Here is a 23825-nt window from a genome sequence, read left to right as displayed (position 1 = left end):
TTATGGCGTTGATGTGGCCACCAAGATTTTTTGGGAATCGGCCTTTGAGTTTTTGGCTCCACAAAAGGACGATGCTGTTGCCACAGTGGGCCTGTTGCGGCGGGATGGACGTATCACGCGGAGGAACTGTCAACGACGTTTCTTGCGTGTGAATTGCGCGGATTCATTAGACAGGACAAACCTTGGATGCTTTTTCACATGCTTTCAGGCGTCCATATCGATGCTAAATTCGATTGGAATCGAATTTAGTCAATTCGTGGATCAAAGGCCTTTGCCCCCACTAGAGGGACAGGAGGACCTCAGTCAGAGCGGACTTTCTTCCCTTTCCATGGGAGGAAACAAGAAGACAATTTCTCCACCGTTTGTAAAAAGCTGGTTTGAGGCCCGTAATCCGTCATTATCTCCTGTAGCGGTTGGCCGAGCCCTATCTGAACTATATGTGTATAATGGAGATATTGTCGCACAGTTGTATACAAGTTCTGCTGCAATGCACAGCAATCTGTTGCGAAACATTTGTGGTTTGCGGTCCACGGCGTCTAACATGGTGATAGCAACCCAGCGACGTTTTGAAAATGTGTTTGAAGATCGAAGCAAATTTAGGAACCTTGAGCTGTTATTAGGGAGAAACAAGGATATACACTTTCCTTCGATGAACCAGGCCTTTCTTACGCGTCCTGTACCACTCCAGTATTGGAGCTGTGCACTAGTAGCGTTGGGTGTTCCTCTATCTGTCTCTTCTGCCGATTTGGCGGGGGCAGTACAACGGGCATTGGAAGAGATTTTTTCACTGACACTGCCGTCTGATCAACTTTCACGTCATTCAAGTTGTGCATTGGGCTTTTGCATATCTCTGGCGGAGGACGAGGTTGCATCCCACAAGGAATTTGTAACTGCAGTGAGTCAAGTGACCTTTGAGCAGCCGCCTCCCATAACAGAGGAGGAAGGAAATGTCATTCAGGACAATGAACGAATTGCCGTCATTGAGTTTGACCATGACCGTTTTGACGCAACCAGTGTTCAAAGGTTTCTTCGGGAGAGAGAAATACTAAGGGTGCAAAACTGCGCCGTGACACTTTTTCCATACGCTTACCCTTTTCAGGGAGCCAGTGGAGATTCTTCAGGCCTCGTTCAAAAGGCTGCAAATTCCTTGCGAAGTGGCCTCAAGAATTTTGTGAGAGGGCTCAATAAGTAAAGCTCTGATACAGACATGTTTTGTGTTTTATACATATAAGAACATTTATGTAATTGTCTTTTTTTATTGCCATTGAAGTATTGCTTTTATTTTGATAAATTTTTTTTTTTGGTTGCCACACCCTCTCCTGCACAAATAAAAACAAACGCATACTTTTTCCATTGCTTGCTTTCAGTATTACATTGAAACGCGATGCCTCTTTTTTCTTTCCGAGATGCTCTTTGTTTTTTTTTTGAAACTTTGGAAATTTATTGTTAAATGTTTGAGAGATTTTACTTTTTACATGGTTTATTTGTTTTCAAGATGCAGTGAATGAACGGACAAAAGTGCCTTTGAATGTCTGAAAGTGTATGACAGATACGCTAACCTGTGTGAGATGCACACAATTACTACTGTTGCTTTTGATCATTTCTTCTTCTCGGTGGCTGAGCGAAATGCGTTGGAGGCGCAAGCATCGCGGGTGATGGGCGATGTGCCTTTGACGAGGGATGTGCTTCTTTACCACGAGTGGTTTTACTTCCAGAAACGATCTGCATCACGGAGCAGAAGGTGTTGGAAGGTTTTGCAAGGGTGTTTGAGGACATCACGTATGGATTGCCTTGGTATGTTTGTGGGTTGTTCATCATGATGACACTTGTGAATTCACAAAGGCGGACCGCGCAAACTGGACTTGTTGGCCGCGACGATAACCCGGCGTGAGAAAAGATTACCGGAATATTGGGAGCGAATTGCTGCATTTTGTTCTTTCTGGGCCTGTTGGCTAGTTTCTCAGCGTCCTGTGCTGGGTGGAGAAGACGGTTTCTGCACTTGCAGCTAATTCCTTAATTCCCACCCTGAAATGGAAGCACGACTTTGTTTGGTGCCATTTTGGGGACCATCGTTACGTTGGGCCCCTTTTGTATTACATCATCCGCTGGGGCTGCTGAATGGAATAAAGCCATTTCCACACTGCCCTTGGTTTATTTATTGGTGTGTTATTGTGAGTGAATGTCAAGCGCAGTGTGCTTGGTGCCCTTTCTCCCTGCGGAGAAAGACTCAGTAGAACTTGTGCTCGACTGTTGCCTTCAATTCATTTTTTTTTTTTTTTTGGTACTTCAGTGCTCTGAAATCGCGACACAAATTTTCATTTCGTGAGGTGTTTATTAGAGAGTGCAGGAGCCGCATTGTGTACAGTTTCCTTTTGGATGGGTATTTTTTCTGTGCGATTATCCGTCTACAATGCCAAAGGCATGCTTCACCAGATTATTGTCCTTATGTGGCTGTTTCTGTTCTTGCTTGCCGTGGCCGATAGAGTGATGAAAGTTTAACCAGTGCGGCGAGGTTTCATGAAGGATTCATGACGATAATGGATTTGTCACAGAGGAATGTTTTGTTTGGACAAGTTCAATTCGTATATGGCCATTTGCGATGAAGTCTAAAAAAAAAAAAAAAGGTCCATGCTGGAATGGACTTTTCATTACGGGCTTTATGACTGTATTGGTGGTGCGTGCTTCTGAGCTTGCTCTTAATAATCTGTTAAAGGATTATCGGGGTGCGGGTGTTTGTTTTGAACATCGGGGTGCATTTGTGAATGACGGTCTTTTATTGACGCGACACAAGGGCGCAGAGCAGGTGTCGGTGACATATAAAAGGGTTTTCAGGACTTTGCTTGAGCATTTTATTTGTGTGGGTGACAAGAAGAGGAGACAGAAATACATAAGCAAGGGGACGGGGTTTCATCACGAAACAGACGGAACGGAAGGAATTTGTCAACGCATCGCGCTGCTTTTTTATTTTATTGTTTGTGGATTGGCTTTTTTTCTGTGGAAGAGGGTGCGTGCGAGCGGCAACTGTGCACCAGTGTGGAAGTGATGGTGGTGAGTGAAACGGCATTTCTTTCCGGGATCACGGGTGAAAACGTGCTTTTGCGGAGCTGTGGACATGGATGACTGGCGAGGGGAAACGGATGGAATGAGTTGGGGTTCGCGCATTTGTAGGGAAAGACCGCCATGCGTTTTTTTTTTTGCGGGCGTTTATCCGTTGTTGTTTCCCTTTGATTAGGAGGGCGACAACGCTTTGCGACAACAATCTTCATTCATGCGAGGAATTATCTCCAATGGTGCTGTTTGGAACGTAATGCGGCCAGAAGAGAACAATCAAAAAGACCGTGAGTGCGGTGCGAGCACCCGAAGGGGAGACGACATGAACGGAGGTGGGCGGACGGAGGTATCGGAAGAGTTGACGGAAGAGGATACGTAGAATAAAGGGAGATGACATGCGTTTGGCGGTGCTGCTTTGCGATGTGCGAGGGAAGAGGAAAAACAAGTGATTTCTGACATGCAGGTGAGTGTGCCACGGCCACCGATGAGTTCTCAGGGAGAGGGACAGGAGGGAGGGAGACGGATGCTGTGCGCATCCGCTGCGGCGTGTGGTGCCACAGGATGCGATTGCCATTGTGAAGGATTCAACGGCCGTCATGCGTGCAGCAGAGCGTCATCTGCATCTTTTTGCCTGCAGAGCCTGTAAGGGCTGCGAGGAGGTGCAGGCGACCTCTCATCATTGGGGCGCTGAGGCTGTTTTTCCTTTTTGCTCAGCGGGAGAAGCAACTCTTCTTGCACGTGACGTGCTGGTCTGCATCGATGCTCCCAACGGGGTATCACGCCGCCGTGCCGTTGCAGTGCAACTCTCGTATCCCTCACTGCACATGTGGCTCCCTGTCGCTTGCTTTGTTTGCAGGACCGTGGTCTGCGGTCCCCCATTGGGAGGCTGCTCACTTTTTCCCCTAATTTTTGTATGCTGTTGAGGGGTGCTGTAGAATAATGGCTGCGGGGATGGTGATGTTGTGGTTCGCTGTGAGTGTTTCAGGTGTGTACTGCTGTTGTGTTGCCTTTCTGCCGCTGTTGCCTGTTGCTCCCCACGATGAAGTAAGTTAATAACAAGCGCGAATTGCTACTGTGAAATTCGAGGGCACTGAAAGGACCAACAGCACACACACCGCCCACACACACACATATTTATATGGTCTCACGTGTTGCTGCAGTGAAGGCACCCCGCACACACAACCGTCGCCGCGTGACCGGATCCAGCGGAAGGAGGAGGGAAGGAAGAGAGAGTGAGCCGCAGAGGCCCAACATGTCCCAGCGTGTTTTTGCTTTCGCGGTGCTGCTCCTCCTCCTCGTCGTAACGATGATGTGCTGCGCCACCGGTGGTGCTGCGGCCACATCGACGGGGGAGAATTAAGTGATTGCGCGGCTGCCGTGGGTGGTTTTTATTTTTGTTTTGGGACGAACACATTTGGAACCGAAGGGTGGGACTGGTGCAAGTGGAAGGAGGGATTCGTTTGGATCGCTCGCTCTTGTGGGTGTTGGTGGAGTGACGGTTTTCTTTGATGGGGGTTACACGATATTTAGTGATAGCGATGGGGCACCGAGTGGGCTTTCTCATGCGGATATTGTGGCGTGTTCCATCTTTTTTGCGTGTAATTTGTTGTCCTTTTTTTGGTGAGTTTAATAATGGCTGGAATACACACATCGTGTTGAGCACAGCGAATATAAAGGGTGGTGTAGGCTCCGCGTCCAATCCCACGACAATTGAGAGCGGCAATGGGGCGTTTCTTCGTGCGGGAAGCTAGCAAAAGTTTGGTACGAATGGTGGGTTCAATTGGGCGTTGAGAGACCGTGATGTTCAACTGGTTGTGGGTGAATTCACGCAGCCCAATGACGGCAGACGGAGCGAGCGGATCCACTGGTGTGAACCCAAATTGCTGTGATCACAGATCATTCCCGAGACTCGCGAACGCGGCGCGGATGGATTGAAGTTTTTTGGCGGCTCAGGTGTTTTGGTGAATGACACGCTTGTGTCCCCGTGATTGCGTACAATGACGAAAAAGACGATTTCTCCATGATCATCTGTTCGACGGACGGCGGCAGCAGCTGAGTTTTTTCAAAGGGCATTCTCACTGCGGACTGCATTGACCTTCTCATTGCCGAGTGGGGGCAGGGACAACTTCTCGTGATTACTCATTGCTATGGGAGCCGGTACTGCAGAGTGCACGAGTCACGTGACAAGGGGACAATTTGGGTGGAAGTACCCGGGGCAATTGCGGGCGTATGGGGCAATTCACAAACGGGTAGTTGGGACATGAGCTTGCGTGTGGGAGCCATTGTCACTGCGACCGTTGGAGGAAAGAGCGTCATGCTGTAGGCTCGGAAATTGAGCTCCCCGTGGTGGGAGAGTGAGGCCCATGCGCTCTACGTTTGGGTGACTGACAGCAAGCGCGTGTTTTGTGTTGGACCGGCTTACATGGACACTGCTCTGAATAAGCCGATTGCCAACGCCCTGCTGTACTCGGATGGTGCGTTGCACCTTGTGGGAGCGAGGCACAATGAAGGGAAAAGCAGCCTGTTTCCTGTCCCCCTGACGGAGGAGCTGCAGATGATCACTTCCATCCTCCGCAATTGGGCGGACGTGGACGCTTCCTTCTCCGCGTCGCCCGTAAGTACGGTGGGTCTGGTTGGATATCTGCCCAACGCAGGCACTGCCAACACGTGTATCGACGAGTGCCGTTGTGTGATTGCAACGATGACGAATGAAAAGAATGCCACAAATGGGCTTCAATTCGCAGGGCAACATTGCCCCGTGAACCGTTGGAAGGATAATAATCATTGTGGCTTTGTGAATTAAGACTTTCCTCCTTTGGCGACGGTGGCTATTCGCGAGACACACGCAGGCGTCAAGAGTATCCCTTTGATTGGCGCGAAGGGAGCAGGCCGCACTGTGCACTTTTGACTGTCGCACAGCCATGAAAGGAGTTGGGGGGTGATGTTCAACGCAAACAAACACAACGGCTTTTGGGAGTTGAACAAACAGTAACGAGTGATGCTCACGCTGCAGGACCGGCAACAAGGCATTCGTATAGATCAATGGTGAGTGTGTGTGTGGGATGCTGAAACGACATCATCATCGGGAAAGGGGCCACGCGCGAATTCACACTTTTACATTGGAGGGGATGGAAGCAGTGCAAGCGACACCGGGAGCCAAAACAAGTGTGTGACAGTGACGAGTGTCCTTTTGTACAACCGCATATTGACCAGGGAAGAAACCACAAAAGTTGGTGCCAGCAACCTTGCTCTTCCAGAGTTTCTTTCTGGGAAAATGCTTGAAGGGCCGGATGATCCAGCGGGAACTGGCAGTGGCTCCAAAGATGGAAACGCCTCTCAGCTCACGAACAACACTTTTTTGGAGAAGGGCTCTAGTGGCTACGGCACGGTGCGTGTGTGTGTGTGCCTCGGATCTTGTTGCTCCTCTTTCTGGGGCTGTGGGCATTGCAGCTCTCGGCTGTGTGAAACGGTGGGAGTGGAACCGCGACTCTCCGTGGAAAAGAGTGTGCAGCTCCTCAGGAAGACTCAATGCACTCCGTTGAGGACCTTTTAAAATCCCTTTTGTTTTCATCTCTGGATATAATGTGCTGCTGGTGCCTTGTTGGAGGGATCAGAACCCCTGCCTTTTTACTATTTTTTAATTTATTTTTCGTTTGCCGCTAGCTGCACACTCTCATGAGTGACGTGTTTCCCCCTGTTTTATTTGCTTTTGTTGCACCGCACGCGGTGCCGGCCTCATTGCTGTGCGTCCCACGGACTGTACAAAATGAGGGGCGGAGGAAGAGGCCGAGTGCCTCATGAAATGTGAGGGATTTCGTGTGGACACGTGGAACACTGCGATCCTTTTTTTTCTTTCTGTAAGAAACATATGGAGATGCACAATTCCTGCTGCGCTGAGGGATACATGAAATGAAAGTCCACTGAGGCGATTTTTTTTTTCTTTATTATTATTTATTTATTTATTTCTGCTGAACCTACGCCTTTTTTCTTGGTTTTCTGTATTTGGCAATTTGCTGCGGCTTGTTTTATTATTTGCTGTGTTGAATGCCACTATGTGTCTTTGTGTCCCATTGGGTGTCCCACTGCTAGCTGTGCAGTTGACACTCCCTCATCACTTTTTCTTTTCTGCTAGAAGCATCGATAGTCCGCGACGACGATTGTTCTTGTTCCCCATTGCGATGGTACGAGGGTGACTGGGCGCCCTGATGAGTGCGTTCGGAGGGGAGCGGATGGTGTGCGCCGTGCCTCACTGTGAATGTGGGGCGCCATTCACCACGACCTGCTGTGAGGCGTAACGCTATTCCTTCGGGGCAGAGGTAAGTAAAGCACTGTGGTGGAATTGGATGCGCCTCGTTCCTCTTGTTGCGGCCGTGGGTGTGCTGTTCGCATTGCTGTTTTGCGGTACGATGTGGATGGCGGTGCTTCTACGTGTGCCTTCTTGAATGCACTGTGCGGCGGGCTTCTCTTCTCCATGTCCTTGCCCTTTTGTGTGTGGGGGTGAGTGTGGGTGGCTGTCGACCTGCCCCGAGCATTGGGGTCCTCCACACACGTGTGGCTCATCTTGGCAGCCTCTCGCAGCGTCCATGCCTCGTGACAGGGAGCGAGGCAGGAGTGGCGTGTTTGCTCCTGCTATAGACCCACCAACTTTTGAGGAGTTGGAGTGAAACTAAAGGGGACAGGCGTGTGTGTCTTCACCTTCTTGCGGGAGGACGCGCAGAGGTTGTTTTTCTTTTGTTTGTTTTGTTACTGTGTCTGCGGTGACGTTAATGGGGAGTTTTTTTTTCCAGGGGCATTCATTTTGCGATTTGTGCGTGATTGGTGTCCAACGTTTTCAGCACCACCGAATAGGGTGTTGCGCAGGATCGGAATACATGGATGTTCAAGAGCATTGTATCGCTCGCCCGTAATAACACACACGCACACAGTTTCAGTGAGTCTGACACGCCGCGTTCTTCAGAACTGTCGAATTCACCTGTGGGACATCACTTCATTTGTGGCGTCGGGAAAGTAAAGTAAATGGAGAAATATGCCGAGAACGCAATGCTCCTCCATAATACCACAGGCTGGCGGCGACAAGGATCATAGAGCTTCTAATTAACATTGAGAAGAGGGCAGCGCTCTGATGATCCGATTTTTGCCGCTTTAGGAACTCCTAATGTAGTGTACACCGTGTGGGCCTTTTTGCTGCGGATATGCAGAGGGGTGATGTGGGGCGGAATTATTGTTGAAGGCAACATGGACACCGCAAAGCCTTTATGGGAGGGATGCATGGTGTTATTCCGTGTTTCCTTGCCTGCGTTGTCGCACTCATGCTGTGAATGCGGATGGCCACAGTAGTGGAGCTGAATACGGTTCAATGTGTGTTGCTCACGGGGACTGCGCGACACATGTTTTTTGTTGGGCTTCCCAATGGAGGGGCGCATCGCCGTTGCGTAATTCCCGCGGCAGTTCATTACCCTGCAACTGTGCGTGCCGCCGTCCGCTGCGCCACTGCAAGTCTTCGCCTTTGTGAGAAATGGGGAGCGTGACTGCTGTGGCGGTGGTCGAATGCTCCCGAATTGGTGCTTTTGGTGATCCCACTTAGAGCGCCGAGCAGCGAGGGGCCGCACACGCCCAGGAGGTGGGAGTGTCAGCTGCAACCGCACTTGCGATTTGTAGTTGGGATGTGACATGTTTCTTTGGTATTTTTGTTTTTGGTGATATGCGGGGCAGCGGTGTGTTGGCGTGTGCGGGCTGCTCATGGCTGCCGGTGTTGTCTTTCCTGCTGTTCTCCTGCTCAACTCCTTTGCGTGCGACGGACCAAACGTTCTTACGGGCGTGTGGTGGGGTCGCGTTCTTGTTTGGAAAAAAAGCCTTCTGCAGGCATAATGAGACTGCCGTCCGTGCCACACGAGGCAGTGGGGAATTTCCTGGGATTTATTGGCGGGGTGGCACCGCACCCATGCGGTGTGGTAGGTTTGTATTCCGCAATGCACGGTGAGGGGGATGTGCGGTGGCAACTTCCTCCAGTGGAGCGGCACGAGCAGCACGGGGAGCGGAACGGAGGAGTGGTGGCTGCGTGCTTCCAAGTGATACGTGAATGGCGAATGCAATATGAAAGGCAGCGTGACGGCACTCTTTTGCCATGCACACCGCAGATATTTTCCATAAAGCATGCAAATTGCACTCTTTTCTGTTGTGTGGGGGATTACCGTGATGCATCGCTGTTGTGGTGTGTATGATTTGTGCTCCCTGCATGTGTCCGCTGCCTTACCTAATTCTCCTCCCACTTTTGTGTGTTTGTGTCAGTGACGATATGCCCACGTCCTCTTGCAGAGTGTGTGCGGGATGACGGCGGTGCCACACGGGTGCGGGACCGTAGCGAGCGGAATGCGTGGACGAACCCTCCGTGCACACCACATTGTTATTATTTTTTGCTCTCACCAACACTGTGCTGGGTGAATGGCACCCACTCGCCGTCGCTGTGGTGGTCCTCGTGCATGTGGTGTGCATCGAATACTGTGCCGTCACACTGTGTGGGTGAGTCTCTTGTTGTGGCTTCGATTCATGACTGTGCCTGTTGTATTTCTTTTTCTCATTCCCCTTTTTTGTTTGGTGGTTATTGTTTAGATCTAACTCAAACCAACTAAGAAAGCAAGGAGAAACGATGTCTGGAAGGTCCGAGGAAGGAATTTACGGCAATTTGGAGAGTCAATCGTCCAATGTCTCGCAGGGAGGTTGGAGGAGAGCGAGGTCGGAATTTGAGAGTGACACAGATTACTCCTCTACGACTCGCAGAAGATTGGAGGGAATGCATCGACCGCAGTGGACCATGAGCAGCACCGTAGAGGACATTTTGCTGGAGGGAAGCACTAACAGGACCGACATGAAGCTGAATGAATTCCTTCGGAGCAAATTGGGCGAGGAGTGGGTTGTGGAAAGAAATGGGAACGTGACGATGGAGGCGTTTGTTCAGGAGCCGGATGCTTACGTACAAGACCAGCAGTTTCTTAGAAGAATTGTTAACTTAACTGCGTACCAAACGCTGAAAATATTATTGGAGGCTATTAATAAGCTTCATGACGAGGGTGTGGTCTTTCTCGAGCAATGGAGGGACTATGAAGGAAAGGATACGGTCACCCAACATGCAAGGGAAAAACTAAACAGAGTTCTCACTCAGGTACTGACAGAAGAACGCCGGGAGGCGGAAGAAAGGGCAAGGCGGGACCAGCAACAAATAATGTTTAACTTAGCTCTCAGCATTGAAGATGTGCTTTTTCAAGGAAGAGCTCGCGTCCACAAAATGAAGCTGAATGATTTTCTTACGATGGAATTTGACGGCAGAGGCATTTTGCGCGCCAATCGGAATGTCTTACTGAGGGATTTCTTTGGTGATCCCACGAGGTATATCCGCGATGCGGGAGTATTGAACGAAATACAGGCATCAGATGCTTATGCGGAGATGGAGGGGGCTGTGAGGGATGAAATGGGTTTGAAAGAAGATGTACGGAGGCTTCATGACGATGGTGTGTTCTTTCTCAGACAATGGAGGGGCTTTAAAAGCAAGAATACGGTCACTCCTCATGCAAAGGGAAAACTAAACGCAGCCCTCACTCAGATACTGAAAGTAGAACGGCGTGAGACAGAGGAAAGGCTAATAAGAGCACAAGAAATGAATTTTACCATTTCCACTACGATCGAAGAAGTACTGTTTAAAGGAGGAGTCCGCGTCAATGAAATGAAGCTGAATGATTTTCTTACGATTGAATTGGGCGGCAGGGGCGTTGTGGACAAAAATCGGAGTGTTTTGCTGAAGGAGTTTTTCAAGGATCCCAAGAAGTATATCCGTGTTAAAGGAGCATTGAAAGAAATACAGACAACAGATGCTTATGCGAGGATGGAGAGGGCTGTGAGGGATGAAATGGATAAGGAAGAAGATATAAAGAAGCTTTACAAAAATGGCGTGCGCACTCTACTGAAATGGTCAGAAGCTGCTGCGGAGGTAAAAGCAGGTGTTCATGACATCACTAACGAGTTTTTGGATGCAGCCCTTGAGGAGGTGAGGAACCGAATGACGACGATTGCAGCGGAGAAACTGGAGGGATTGTACGAGTCTGTGTACAATGCGAGGTGGAGCCATGCGGTGGAACTTCCGGACGGCGTGGAGCGAAAGAAAACGGGAACGGGAATGGAGGTGCATGAGGGGAAGCCAGAACAGTCATGGTCGTACAGGAAAGCTGACGACGCTATTGAAAAGAATGACGCTGTGCAGCAAATCGGTGCAGCACCTCCCGTGTTGATGGTTCTCGCCTCGGAGAAGGGATGGCCGTACTCGTGGAATACGATACAGGATCTTCCTAAGGACGTTTTTGTAAACTGTGGGGTGGATCGAGTGTGGCAGATCGTCAAGGGCGATCTAACCGCGTGGTTCGGCCCTCACGGTGGGACCGACTTTAAGCCCAAGCGACGTGGGTTGATTGGGACGCCCGGGATCGGGAAATCGATGGCTGCCGGTTCGTGCCTCCTCTACCAGCTGCTGCACTACGATATCAAGAAACTCCAAGTGGTAGTCCACATTTTTGGTGGACGAGATGCGCACGTGTCTGACAAGACCACCAGAGCGGTGATAAAATGCAGCGATGAGGACATATGCATCTCGGAGTTGAGAAGTTTGAGGGGGCATGGGAGGAATGTGTATATTATCTACGATGTGGCAAAGGAGGGAACGCCGCCACCGAGACATTTTGCGCCTACTTCTGGATGGGGCATGATTGCGTTGTCATTCCCAAAGGTAACCAACTATGATGAGTGGGCGAAGCAAATACAAGCCGCGCGAATCATCGTGAATTGCCCCGACGGCATGGATGTGAAGGCGATGTGTGCATGGATGAAGCGAGGTGTGAAACCAGATGAGCAAGCGGAATACTGGAGGATGGTCAAAGAACGCATGGATGAAGTGGGGCCGATTCCACGGCATATCTTTTATGCGAATATGTTCATTGCGCACTCTGCTGCCATTGAGGATGCCTTGGAAGGGATCAAGTCCCGGGATGGTGAAGAGCACTTTACACATTGGGGAGTGAGACTATGGTACTCTGAGGATCCGTCCTAAAAACTCGTGAGGGTTGTCCGAGCAAGAGGAGAAGTCGGTGCTGAGGTATTTCTCAACGCACCGATATCTGTTTGCCTCGGGCGTCGAATACCGTACTATTTCTGGAAACGTGATGAGTGAGAAGGATATATATATTTTTCTGTTGCTAGTATTGGGGAAGAGGAATACTCTTTTGTCTGAATGTACGGGAAGGTTTGGCTTGCGCGCATTAATGTTTTGGGGAGTTTGTCGGTGCGTTATTGGAGGACCTCAAGGAGCTGAGGCCACCAGCACGCCGTGGAGGACAGTGCGCGGTACTGGAGGCGAATTCTGAAGGGCACCGCGCCGAGTCTTATGTGGAGTGGTTGCAATGGAATACCATACAAATAATAATATAAAGTATCGGGTGCTGTACATACCGGCGGTTGCAAGCTTTCCGCTTGTGGACTTTTTTTTTCTTTGTGAAGTTACCGCGGAAGACGCTGGTTGGGCTGCGGATGACTACGGCGAGTGAGCATCACACGATAACCAGCACTGTGTGGCAGTTCACTGAGTGCCTGGCGGCATATTTTAATGGTTGGGAGGAATTATCCCGAGACATCTCGTAGGAGATTATTTATGTGCAGCACGCAGACAGCGCGCCGATGACTGGCAGAGATGTGATGTCGACAATTCCGATAATGTGAGCGACGAGAGCCGTGGAATTGCGGCGTTTTGGACGGAAAAGGTGCGCCAGTACCAAGTGTCAATATCATCCGGAGAATTTAGAAGAGACGAAGCACTTCGAAGTGTGGAGGAACCACGGAAATGGGAAAACGAATTGGGGAAAGGGGCGGTTTTGATTTGTGGTAAAAAATATTGTGGGAGTTATATATTTTTTGATAATTTTGTGTCTCTGCATACGGTGCAGGTGCACCAGCATCAGGCGGCAGTATTTAAAAAAAATGTCAAAAATGACCAACGCTATCGAACATAACAGTGACAGAAGAAATTAGGGAGGGAAAGGGGTTGTTTGGCTTCTGGTGAAAAACATTGGGTGATTTCTATATAGTATGTTGATTGTGTGTGCAAAAGATGCATAATTGGAGAATTGCCTCGGTATGAGGGAATCATTGTGGCTGGCGGTGTCGCAGTACCACTGCATTGTTTATTTTCTTCTATTGTGTTTTAAGGCCCATCACTAACAGAAGCATTTTTAAGGGATGGACGACGAATAATTTCTATTGAGGAAACAGTGCACTCCGTGTGACCGCGTGGACTGAGGCGCCGTGTCATGGCTGGATGAAGGCCCCGTTTCCGCGTGTGTGGCTCTTTGGGTGATTGCTCGCTCCGTGTGCGTTGTGTGCCGGCAGCGGGCTGTGGCCGTATTCCGTTGCCGTGGGATGGAGCTTGGAGGCGGTGGCGGTGCGTCTCTTCTCTTCCTCGTCCATTGGTGGTTGACTGTTGGCGGTGTGTGCGTTTGCTGTGTGGAGGGCCGAATCCTCTCACCCGCGGACTGACGGCACTGCGATGGTGTGTGTGTGTGAGGGCTGGTGTGGAGTTGCCGGCCAGGGCGAGGGCCTTGGCGGTGCTTTTCCAGCCTGTAATTTGTTTCTTCCGTGTGTGTTGTGCTGCTTCTTGCCTTTTTCCCTTGTCATCCCCTCTTTCTGTGTTCCTGCGTGGAGTGGCCGCATGCTCACGGGCCATTTTGATTGTGAGTGCCTCCTGACGGCATCCATTCATCTCCCTCCGCCTGTCTGTCTGTCATTCCCTGTTGGGTGTGGCGTGTTGCACCGCGTGAGGGCTGGCCCGCACACACCGACGGCCCGCCGTGACTTGCCGTGTGTGTTGCTGCCTTTTTCTGTGGGCGATGGTCCTCCGTGCTGTCCCTTCCGGATTGTCTCGTGTCCCGCACTCTGCGTGGGTGCTCTCTTCTGCTCCCCACTGACTTTTCTGGTGTATTGCCGCTGTTGCTGTACTCTCCACTTCTTGAACACAGTCACGCTAGGAAAGCAAACAAGTGCGAATCGCTACTGTGAAATTCGAAGGCTCTGAAAGGACCAACAGCACACACACCGCCCACACGCATATTTATATGCTCTCACGTGTTGCTGCAGAGAAGGCACCCCGCACACACAACCGTCGCCGCGTGACCGGATCCAGCGGAAGGAGGAGGGAAGGAAGAGAGAGTGAGCCGCAGAGGCCTAACATGTCCCGGCATGTGTTTTATTCCACGGTGCTTTACCTCTTTGTGGTGTGGGTGTGCTGTGGCCCCTGTGAATCTGCAGCCGTATTGACGGGCGAGAATTCAGTGAAGGCGCGGTTACCACAGAGATTTGATCTATTTGTGCCGCAGAAGACGGTGTTGCTGCCGAGAGGTGGAGGTACTTCAGAAAAGAAGTGGGATTCATTTGCTTCACCCTCTCTTGTCAGTGCTGGTGGCGTAATTGCTGCCTTCGCCGAAGGTCACCTGAGCTCCAAAAATGAAAATGGTAAATTAATTAAGCCCTTTTCTTCTGATGCAGTTGCTTGGTACATTGACTCTGCGTGGGATTGGTCCACCCTTGTTGGTGAGGTCAATAAAAGTACATGGCAGGCACACACCGTGCTTGGTAAAGCGGATGGAAAGGAGCGTTTTGATGTTGTGCTCCACCCCACAACCACCACGAAGGACAACAAGGTGTTTCTTCTTGCGGGAAGCTCTGATGTGTCCATTGTAAATGAGAGTTGGAGTCATGGCGGCTTGAAACTGAAACTATTTGTGGGTGATGTCAGGAAGCCTACGGACAGCGAGCAGAGTGGATGGATCAATTGGGGCGAAGTCCAATCACCGTTGAACGAGACCTCTGGAGCTGTTCAAGGAAGAAAATTGACGGAGTTTGTTGCTTCTGGTGGCGCAGGCGTTGTGATGGAGGACGGCACCATTGTGTTTTCTCTGATGGCGATGAATGAAAAAAATGAAGTTGACGTTTACTCCATGATTATTTACTCGAAGGACAACGGCAGTACCTGGTCTCTCTCAAACAGTGTTTCTTCTGCGAAATGCGTTAACCCCCGCATCACCGAGTGGGAGGGATCACTTCTCATGATTGTTGACTGCGAGAATGGCCAGAGGGTGTACGAGTCGCGTGACGTGGGGGCAACGTGGACGGAGGCCATCGGGACGCTTCCAGGCGTGTGGGTCAACTCACAATCGGAAGACTATCCGGACGGAGGCTTGCACGTGGAGGCCCTCATCACCGCGACCATTGGGAAAAGGAAGGTCATGCTGTACACACAGAGAGGGTATGCCTCGGGGGAGGGAAACGCCACTGCGCTCTACGTTTGGGTGACGGACAACAACCGCTCATTTCATGTTGGACCTGTTTCCATGGACAATGCTGAAAAGGAGGAGCTTGAGAGCGCACTGCTGTACTCGGATGGCAATTTGCATCTTTTACAACAGAGGGACAACGATGAAGGCAGTTTCATTTCACTTTCCCGCCTGACGGATGAACTGAGTACAATCAATTCCGTCCTTAGCACTTGGGCACAAAAGGACATTTTCTTCTCCAGCTTTTCTATACCCACGGCGGGTCTGGTGGCAGTTTTGTCCGATGCGGCCAGTGATGGGAGGTGGAACGACGAGTACCTTTGCCTGCATGCAACGGTTAAGAATGCGGTGAAGGTCAAAGAGGGGTTGCAGTTGACGGAGTCTAACTCCGGGGTACTATGGTCTGTGAACACTCGGGATAATAATTTGCGGCATGTGTTTTTGAGCCACGACTTCACAGTTGTGGCGACGGTGAGCATAAAAAATGTTCCGAGTGGGAAAACTCCTCTACTGACTGCGATGTTGGGGGACAATAATTCCCCGCATACCATGGGAATCTTGTATACCGCGGATAGAAAGATGGAGACGGTGTTCAAAGACAAAACAACAAGGAGCAGCACTTGGGAGCCGAAGAAAGAACACCAAGTGGCACTCATGCTCCAAGGCAAAAAGGCCTCTGTGTACATTGATGGTCGGTCGCTGGGGGAAGGAGAAGTGCTGTTAACAGATGAGACACCACTTGAGCTTGTGCACTTCTGCTTTGGCGCGTGCGTTCCGGAGTCAAGTTCGATGGCCGCCGGCCAACACTCTCCTGTGACGGTGAAGAACGTCTTTCTGTACAACCGCCCACTGAATTCCATTGAGATGCGTGCAATCAAGGACAGGATCCCCATTCCGACGAGAGGCCCGGGATCACAGGTGGAGGGTGGAACGGAAAGGAGTCATATCCCTCGGATTGAGGGTGTGCGAGCCAATGCGCCTGCTGGGAGCGGACTGCTGTCGCTGCTTCTTTTGCTGGGACTGTGGGGGTTTGTGGCTGCGTGAGGAGTGTGCGGCCTCAGTGTGGAATACCCGCACCCCCAACTCCTGCACCAACACACACACACACCGCTAGGAATAAATTTCACTACGCAGAGAAAGACTTCTTTTTTTATATTTTCCTTTTTTTGCTTGTTGTCTCGTGGCAACCACCATGAACGTTTTTTTTTTTTTTTTTTTTTTGCATTTTTAAAGGTTTAATTTGTTTAAATTTTTAATTTTTATTTTTCATTCCCCCTCCATTTTTCCCTTACTGCTTTAGGGCAACCACCATGGACTTTTTTTCTTTTCTACTATTCCCACTTTAATTGTTTCTTCTGCACTCTTCCTGTGAGGGGTGCCGTGTGTTTCCCGCCCAACTGCTCCACTCGCACACCTACCGACACGCTCATGACGACGGCCCTGTGCGCCTCGCCTGCTGCACGCATGAGGAGGGGCCGCGACGAACGGCGCGCTGAGGGAGCCGTGACGTGTGGGCGTGCGACGAGGGCCTGTGGGGCGGAGCACACATTTCTTTCCCTCTTGTTTTGTTTTCTTTGTGGCCAGGGCGGGCAGACACCCGCAGCGCCACACACACAGCCACACCCTGCCGCCGTGTTTTTCTTTCGTTTTTTTTTTCTTTTTGTGTGCATTTTACGCGCTGGCGCATCCTTCGGGGTCGGCCTCGTGAGCATTTCTCTCCCTCCTGATGATTTTTCTTTTTTTGCTGCGCTCACTCTTCCGATGGAGTGACGCGACTGCCGTCATATCTGCGTGCTTCTTTCATTCCCCACACACGAGTGACTGTGCTCTGCGGGCTGCACTCACGCGCCGATGAGAGGGCTGAGGGGAGCAGCAACACGCAGATGACTCCATGAAATATAAACGATGTGCGGACACATGGAGGGTCAGACGGTTGAAGCACACGTAACCATCTTTTTAATTTTATTTCCGGACAAAATGTATACAGACAGTTTCTGGAGCAACATGGTAGTTGGGTGCTTTTTTTGTGTGTGTGGTTTTTCTTTTTCTTTTTCTTTTTTTATTATTTGGGTGTAGCCGTAATAGAGGAAGACTTTTTTTAATTTTTTAAAATTTTTTTCATTTTTTCTTCTTTTTTTCTTTTTTCCAAAGTGTGAGGTGTGGAAAGGTGAAGATGAATTTTTTTTTTTAATTTTAACAAATTTTTAATGAATCGCCGCTGCTTTTTCTGCGGTGCAATATCATGAGCTTGAGCAGTCTTTTTCTCTTTATTTCTGCCATGCACCTCTGCTGTACATTTTTGTTTGTGCGTCCCCTCACATGCTCTGCTCCTGTTTTTTACTTCTTTGCTTCATGTGTCTGCAGGCACACACAACCGCATGCACGCACAAAATGCACATTTTATTCGATTTTGTTGCTTCTTTTTTAGCGTGTGCTGGCGGCTGCGGGTGGCTGCTGCTTCCTCCGTGGGCATGAAGGGAAGGAGGAGAGAGGGAGCGCGCACCGCGAGTCACTCTTCCTGCGGGTGTGATGCGCGCGGTGGGCTGCGACTGCTGTGGAGGGCCGCATCCTTTCGGTGTGCGCTTCTCCGCCGTTGTGCCGTGCGTTTGCGCATGTCATTTGTTATGCGCGTGCGTGCTGGGCATGTTTTTCCGGAGCGTTGGGCGGCCACCATCTGTCTATGGCGGTTTGTGTGAGTGAGGACGTGCGGATGAGGGTCAGGGCGTATGGAATGAAGGAATGGCTCGAGGAAAGGGGAATTTGATATGGATGGTATTTGGACCAGATTCACTTGGCTGCGGTGGCCACATGCACGACGGATGTGTTTCCGCATAATGGGGGGAGGATGCGACAGGATTTTCCGAAGCGGCCCGTCAATGCAATTCGGGTTTCATAGCACTGGGGCACAGTGGTCTTCCTGCAATGGCTGGTGACGGCCTCTAGTGGACCGGTGTATTCATGCTGCTGCTGCTAATGCTCGAGGAGGTGTAGAAGTTCGATTTGAGGTGAGCGGCGGAAGGGCCACACATCCCGCAGTGACGGTCGTCGTTGGCCCAGCGGGTGCCTCTGAAGGTTTTGTTGGATGCAACGTCCTTATGCCCGTCTCTGGATGGCGGCATCCCTGATGCAGCCAACGAACGGGGCTGGGAGCAACGGTGAGACGCAAGCACGTGTGGATGTTTGAAGCGGCCGGCGCACCGCACGCTGAGAGCATGGCACGGCGAGGGCCGGGCCTAGAAAAGGGACACCGCGTGGGACGTCAAACTTCACTGCAGTGTCCGCCACTGAATTCGGATGTGCTCGCACCTTCTGCGGTCCCTCTTTCTTCCCTCACTTCTGTGCCGAGGACTGTGCCTCGGGATCCAGCAGCGCGATGTTTGGCCGCAGGAGCATAGCCCGAACAAATGATTTGTGGGAGGGGGATGTGCACTGCGAAGAAAATGAAAAAAATGTTGCGAGACGAACACCACGACAAGACCGGAGTGAAGCTGTGTTTTGTCCACTTGCGCGAGGGCGGCCTGCCACCTGGTCGGTTAGGAGGATTATTTTTTTTGCGTCTTTGCGCCTTTCTTTTTATTACGCCGCGTTTTTTTTTTTGCGGACCTGCGAAGGGAGATTTGCAAGAAATTTCTGCGAGGCGTCCGTGCCGTCGTCGGAAAAGCGGATTCCCCCCTGAAAAACGCCACTTTTTAAATTTGTTTTGGGCGCGGAGTTCCTGTCGATTCAACGCGACTTTGCTTTGCGGATTTGATGCGTGTGTTTCCGAGCGGTTCGATCAGTGCTCCCAGCCCACTCGGATGTGGTGTGTGCGTCGACGTGAAGGTGCCTGCCAGCCGTTTTATTGCCTCCACCGCTGTGGCTGCTGCCGCTGCCTTCCTCTCTTTCTGAGGTCCTGCGGCTTCTTCACAAGATGTTTTGGAGAAGGCGTTGCCGCTCTTATCGTCCATGGTATTTTGATTCTGGTGTCGCGGTCAGGAGACATTGAACGAGAGGGTTTGCTGCCCTTTTGTTTTATTTGTCCTCTCTGCCTGACGGCCATTTCTACACAAAAGTGCTCCTCGGCACCTCAGTTGGTGCTGGCGGGTTTGCTTATGGTTGTCACTGGCAATCGCATGCGCCAACTCTTCTCTGCTCCTTTTCAGTGTCGCATTTTTCTATTGATTGACGGACGCCATTCTGTCCGGCGTGCCACTTTGATTGGATTGTGTGGGACTGCTCGCCAACGCCATCGGAGAAAGCAGGCCGACCTTTTCACGTATTTAATTTCATCTTGCGCGCAGGTATTTTTTCCACATGTTCTGTTGGGCACTCAGACAGCGAGGTGCCCGCAACCATGCGTGCGTGGGATTCTTCCTGCCATGTGGACTGCGGGCAACACCGAGGGGCTGCCACTTTAACTCCGCAGAGTTGTTGTGTCTTTTTTGAGGGTTGGCAGGGAAATTCCATGCAGCCTGCTACTGCTGCTTTGTCCCCCAATTTGTCACTCCATGCGAATAATGTGCTTCATCGAGTGGGGGGGATGATTGGGGTTGTGTGCACTCTGGTTCTGTTTGCCAGTTTTTGCGGGTACGCAACACTTGAGTGGTGGGAAAATGGAGCGGGGCGATGTATGGCCGCGTCCCTCCCATTGTTCACTGCACGATGGTGTAGTGCACATTGTGCTGTTGGCTCTGCGATTTGACTGCGGTCTCCTGTGCGGCAATGGTGGTGGGTGGAGGAGAGTGTTGACCCGCGGCGGGATGGTGGGATTGTGCCTTCGTTTTTTTCTCTCCTCCTTCTGTGAAGGCGTACACTTATTTTTAGTGTTAGGGATAGGGCAAACAGAGAGGCCACTTGAATAAATTAAAAGGGCGATAGTGTAGCGGTGTTGTGGTCGATTGTGCGTCGTGTTGCTTCGGGGGCGGTGGGCCTCGGCTGCTTCACCGACAGGCGTTGCAGAGCGGCTGCATGGCGCACCGACCACCGAGCCGTGCGAGTGCCACGCCCAACGTCATTGGGACAGCAGGAGGGGACAGCCGCGAGTATCCTTTGGAGCCAGCGGCACCTGCTGGCCGCAGTTGGGCGGTGCGAGTGGGATGCTTCACCGCACGGGTGTTGTGATGGCACCTCGCCGTGGCTCTTCTGATGGTTCCGACGCTGCAGCTCGACATGTGGTGGGGAGTAAAGTGTGGCCGCAGTAGACCATGAGCAGCACCAACATGAGGCTGAACGATTTCCTTTGGAATTATGTTGGCGACAGGGCGGCCGTTGATGAAAGACTACAATGTAACGATGGAGGTGTTTGTTCAGGAGCCGGATGATTACGTACAAGACCAGCGGCTTCTTGAAGAAATTCTTAACTTAACTGCGTACCAAGCGCTGGAGGCCATTACTGGGCCTCTTCACGAAGGTGTGCTCCCTCTCGGGCAACGTAGGGGCTATGAAAGAAAGGGATACGATCACTCCTCTTGCAAGGGGAAAACCAAACGGGGTACTCACGCAGGTACTGGCGGAAGCGAGGCGGGAGGCAGAGGAAAGGCTAAGACGAACGCAAGAAATGAAATTCACCATTTCCACTAATATCGAAGACGTACTGTTTAAAGGAGGAGTCCGCGTCAATGGAATGAAGCTGAACGACTTTCTTACGAGGGAACTGGACGGCAGGGGCATTGTGGACACCAATCGGGATGTCTTGCTGGAGGAGTTTTTCAAGGACCCTACGAAGTATATCCGTGATAAAGGAGCATTGAACGAAATACAGGCATCGGGTCATTATTTGAGTATGAAGCAAGCTGTAAAGGGTGAAGTGATCTTCGATGAGGATATACGCAAGCTTTGCGATAAGGGTGTCAACAATCCACCGGGGTGGTCATTAGCTGCTGCGGAGGTAAAAGCAACTGTTCATAACTCCACTAAACATTTCCTGGAAGCAGCTGCCGAGGAAGCGAGGAACCCAACGACGACGAGCGCACCGGAGAAACTGGAGGGAGTGTACGAGTCTGTGCACAATGCGAGGTGGAGCCATGCGGTGGAACTTCCGGACGGCGTGGAGCGAAAGAAAACGGGAACGGGAATGGAGGTGCATGAGGGGAAGCCAGAACAGTCATGGTCGTACAGGAAAGCTGACGACGCTATTGAAAAGAATGACGCTGTGCAGCAAATCGGTGCAGCACCTCCCGTGTTGATGGTTCTCGCCTCGGAGAAGGGATGGCCGTACTCGTGGAATACGATACAGGATCTTCCTAAGGACGTTTTTGTAAACTGTGGGGTGGATCGAGTGTGGCAGATCGTCAAGGGCGATCTAACCGCGTGGTTCGGCCCTCACGGTGGGACCGACTTTAAGCCCAAGCGACGTGGGTTGATTGGGACGCCCGGGATCGGGAAATCGATGGCTGCCGGTTCGTGCCTCCTCTACCAGCTGCTGCACTACGATATCAAGAAACTCCAAGTGGTAGTCCACATTTTTGGTGGACGAGATGCGCACGTGTCTGACAAGACCACCAGAGCGGTGATAAAATGCAGCGATGAGGACATATGCATCTCGGAGTTGAGAAGTTTGAGGGGGCATGGGAGGAATGTGTATATTATCTACGATGTGGCAAAGGAGGGAACGCCGCCACCGAGACATTTTGCGCCTACTTCTGGATGGGGCATGATTGCGTTGTCATTCCCAAAGGTAACCAACTATGATGAGTGGGCGAAGCAAATACAAGCCGCGCGAATCATCGTGAATTGCCCCGACGGCATGGATGTGAAGGCGATGTGTGCATGGATGAAGCGAGGTGTGAAACCAGATGAGCAAGCGGAATACTGGAGGATGGTCAAAGAACGCATGGATGAAGTGGGGCCGATTCCACGGCATATCTTTTATGCGAATATGTTCATTGCGCACTCTGCTGCCATTGAGGATGCCTTGGAAGGGATCAAGTCCCGGGATGGTGAAGAGCACTTTACACATTGGGGAGTGAGACTATGGTATTCTGAGGATCCGTCCTAAAAACTCGTGAGGGTTGTCCGAATAAGAGGAGAACGCGGTGCTGAGAGATTTCTCAACGCACCGATATGTTATTTCCTTGGGTCTCGATCAGCGAATATTTTGGCAAAGGCAATGAGTGAGAAAGATTTTTTGTTGCTGGTATTGGGGGTGAGGAAAACTATTTCGTCCGCATGTGCGGACAGGTTTTGTTTGCGCGTGCTCATCTTTGATGGGTTTGTCAGTGCAATGGCAGAGGAACTCAAGGGGCTGAGGCCACCAGCACGTCGTGGAGCACAGCGCACAGTGCTGAAAGCAAATCCTGGAGCGCACCCCACCGAAATATGTGAAATATCTCGAGTTGAAGAAATTGATGCGAAACAAAATATAAATTATCGGGTGCTGTACATACCGGTGGTCAGGAACCTTCCGCTGGTGGACTGCTTTTTCTTCATGGTGTCACGGCGGAGGACGCTGGTGGGGCTGCAGATGACTACGGCGGGTGAGCATCACACGACAACCAGCACCGTGCGGCAGTTCACTGAGCATCTATCGAAGTTTTTGATGGTTGGGAGGAATTTGCTCAGGGATTGTCGTGGGAGATTATTTATGTGCAGCACGCCGACGAATGGCTGGCAGAGGTGTGATGTCGTCGGCCCGCCGAGTGTGGGAGATGTTGATCATGGGAGGATTGCGGAGTTCTGGAAAACCACACATCAGTACCAGTTTGCTCTGACCGAGTGTTTTCTCAGGCGTATATTGTAATCCCAAATACGCTGAAACTTCGTGGAGCAAAAGGCTTAGACGAGAAGATTGAAGAAATGACTGAGGAGGTTAGCGCAGTGCGTTTATGATGGATTATGTTAGGGAGTGTTTTTACGGATTTTATATTTGTGTGTTTCTGCAGGGTTATGTCAGAGAATGTCTTTCTTTTTTCAGAATCATTGTGGTCAACAATGCCGCACCACTACAATCATTATTTATTTATTTTGTTTTTACTTCTGTGAAGGCTCCGTCGCCTCTGGAGGCCTTTGCGGGATTTGGGGGCCGCACAATTTCTCTTCATTTTTGTGGGAGTTTGTGAGAAGAATGCCTGCGAGGATGGCTGGCCGCCCAAATAAATTTATATACCGATGCAACGGAGATGTCTTTGCGGGATTTTTTCCTTCTTTATCGTACGGTCTTTTGAGAGACCGCGATTGAGGGAGTCAGGGAGCCGCCAGCTGCCAGACGAAATTATTATTTTATTTTTATTTTTTATCTTCCCACCCACCCACTTTGTGATTCCCACCTTGCGGCGTTTTCTTGTGGGTGGAGGAGCCCAAAGGCCTGCCGCTTCGCAGGGGATAAATGTTTCTATTTGTAACTGTGCGCAGCAGTCCGCGGCAGTGATTAGCAGAATGTGTATATATTTTGGGGAGAACATTACGGAGGACTCATTGCCTCTCCATTTACCGCTT

The 23825-nt window shown here is 50.8% G+C and overlaps 2 protein-coding genes and 3 pseudogenes across 2 annotated transcripts, besides 14 other annotated features; all 5 read left to right on the top strand.

Moving 5' to 3' along the window:
• On the top strand, window positions 1–1192 carry Tc00.1047053510403.89 (synaptojanin (N-terminal domain), putative; the record flags this gene model as incomplete). Its single annotated transcript, XM_805840.1, has 1 exon — window positions 1–1192. A coding segment is annotated over one exon (1192 nt), but the record flags the coding sequence as incomplete, so codon positions are not given.
• Window positions 1–2223: a sequence feature (heterozygous, Esmeraldo-like haplotype).
• Window positions 2224–9527: a sequence feature (areas not merged during assembly with more than two copies in the genome that could not be assigned to a particular haplotype).
• On the top strand, window positions 4190–6730 carry Tc00.1047053510403.71 (annotated as a pseudogene).
• Window positions 6980–7016: a sequence feature (AT_rich).
• Window positions 9528–9853: a sequence feature (heterozygous, non-Esmeraldo-like haplotype).
• On the top strand, window positions 9698–12973 carry Tc00.1047053510403.50 (annotated as a pseudogene).
• Window positions 9854–10491: a sequence feature (areas merged during assembly that could not be assigned to a particular haplotype. This can correspond to areas where the two haplotypes were merged or to regions with more than two copies in the genome that were merged during assembly.).
• Window positions 10492–10899: a sequence feature (haploid, Esmeraldo-like haplotype).
• Window positions 10900–23825: a sequence feature (areas not merged during assembly with more than two copies in the genome that could not be assigned to a particular haplotype).
• Window positions 14196–16457, top strand: Tc00.1047053510403.30 (trans-sialidase, putative; the record flags this gene model as incomplete). Its single annotated transcript, XM_805839.1, has 1 exon — window positions 14196–16457. One exon carries the CDS (start codon window positions 14196–14198, stop codon window positions 16455–16457), a length of 2262 nt encoding a protein of 753 aa, XP_810932.1.
• Window positions 16613–16634: a microsatellite.
• Window positions 16648–16680: a sequence feature (AT_rich).
• Window positions 17526–17558: a sequence feature (A-rich).
• Window positions 17590–17622: a sequence feature (AT_rich).
• Window positions 17941–18123: a repeat region.
• Window positions 20833–23130, top strand: Tc00.1047053510403.20 (annotated as a pseudogene).
• Window positions 23439–23719: a mobile genetic element.
• Window positions 23599–23626: a sequence feature (AT_rich).

The sequence above is a fragment of the Trypanosoma cruzi genome, genomic scaffold (assembly GCF_000209065.1).
Source record: "Trypanosoma cruzi strain CL Brener 1047053516739 genomic scaffold, whole genome shotgun sequence".
Classification (NCBI taxonomy): Eukaryota; Euglenozoa; class Kinetoplastea; order Trypanosomatida; family Trypanosomatidae; genus Trypanosoma; species Trypanosoma cruzi.
Note: the sequence above shows the minus strand (reverse complement) of the source record. Positions and strands in the feature narration are given on the sequence as shown.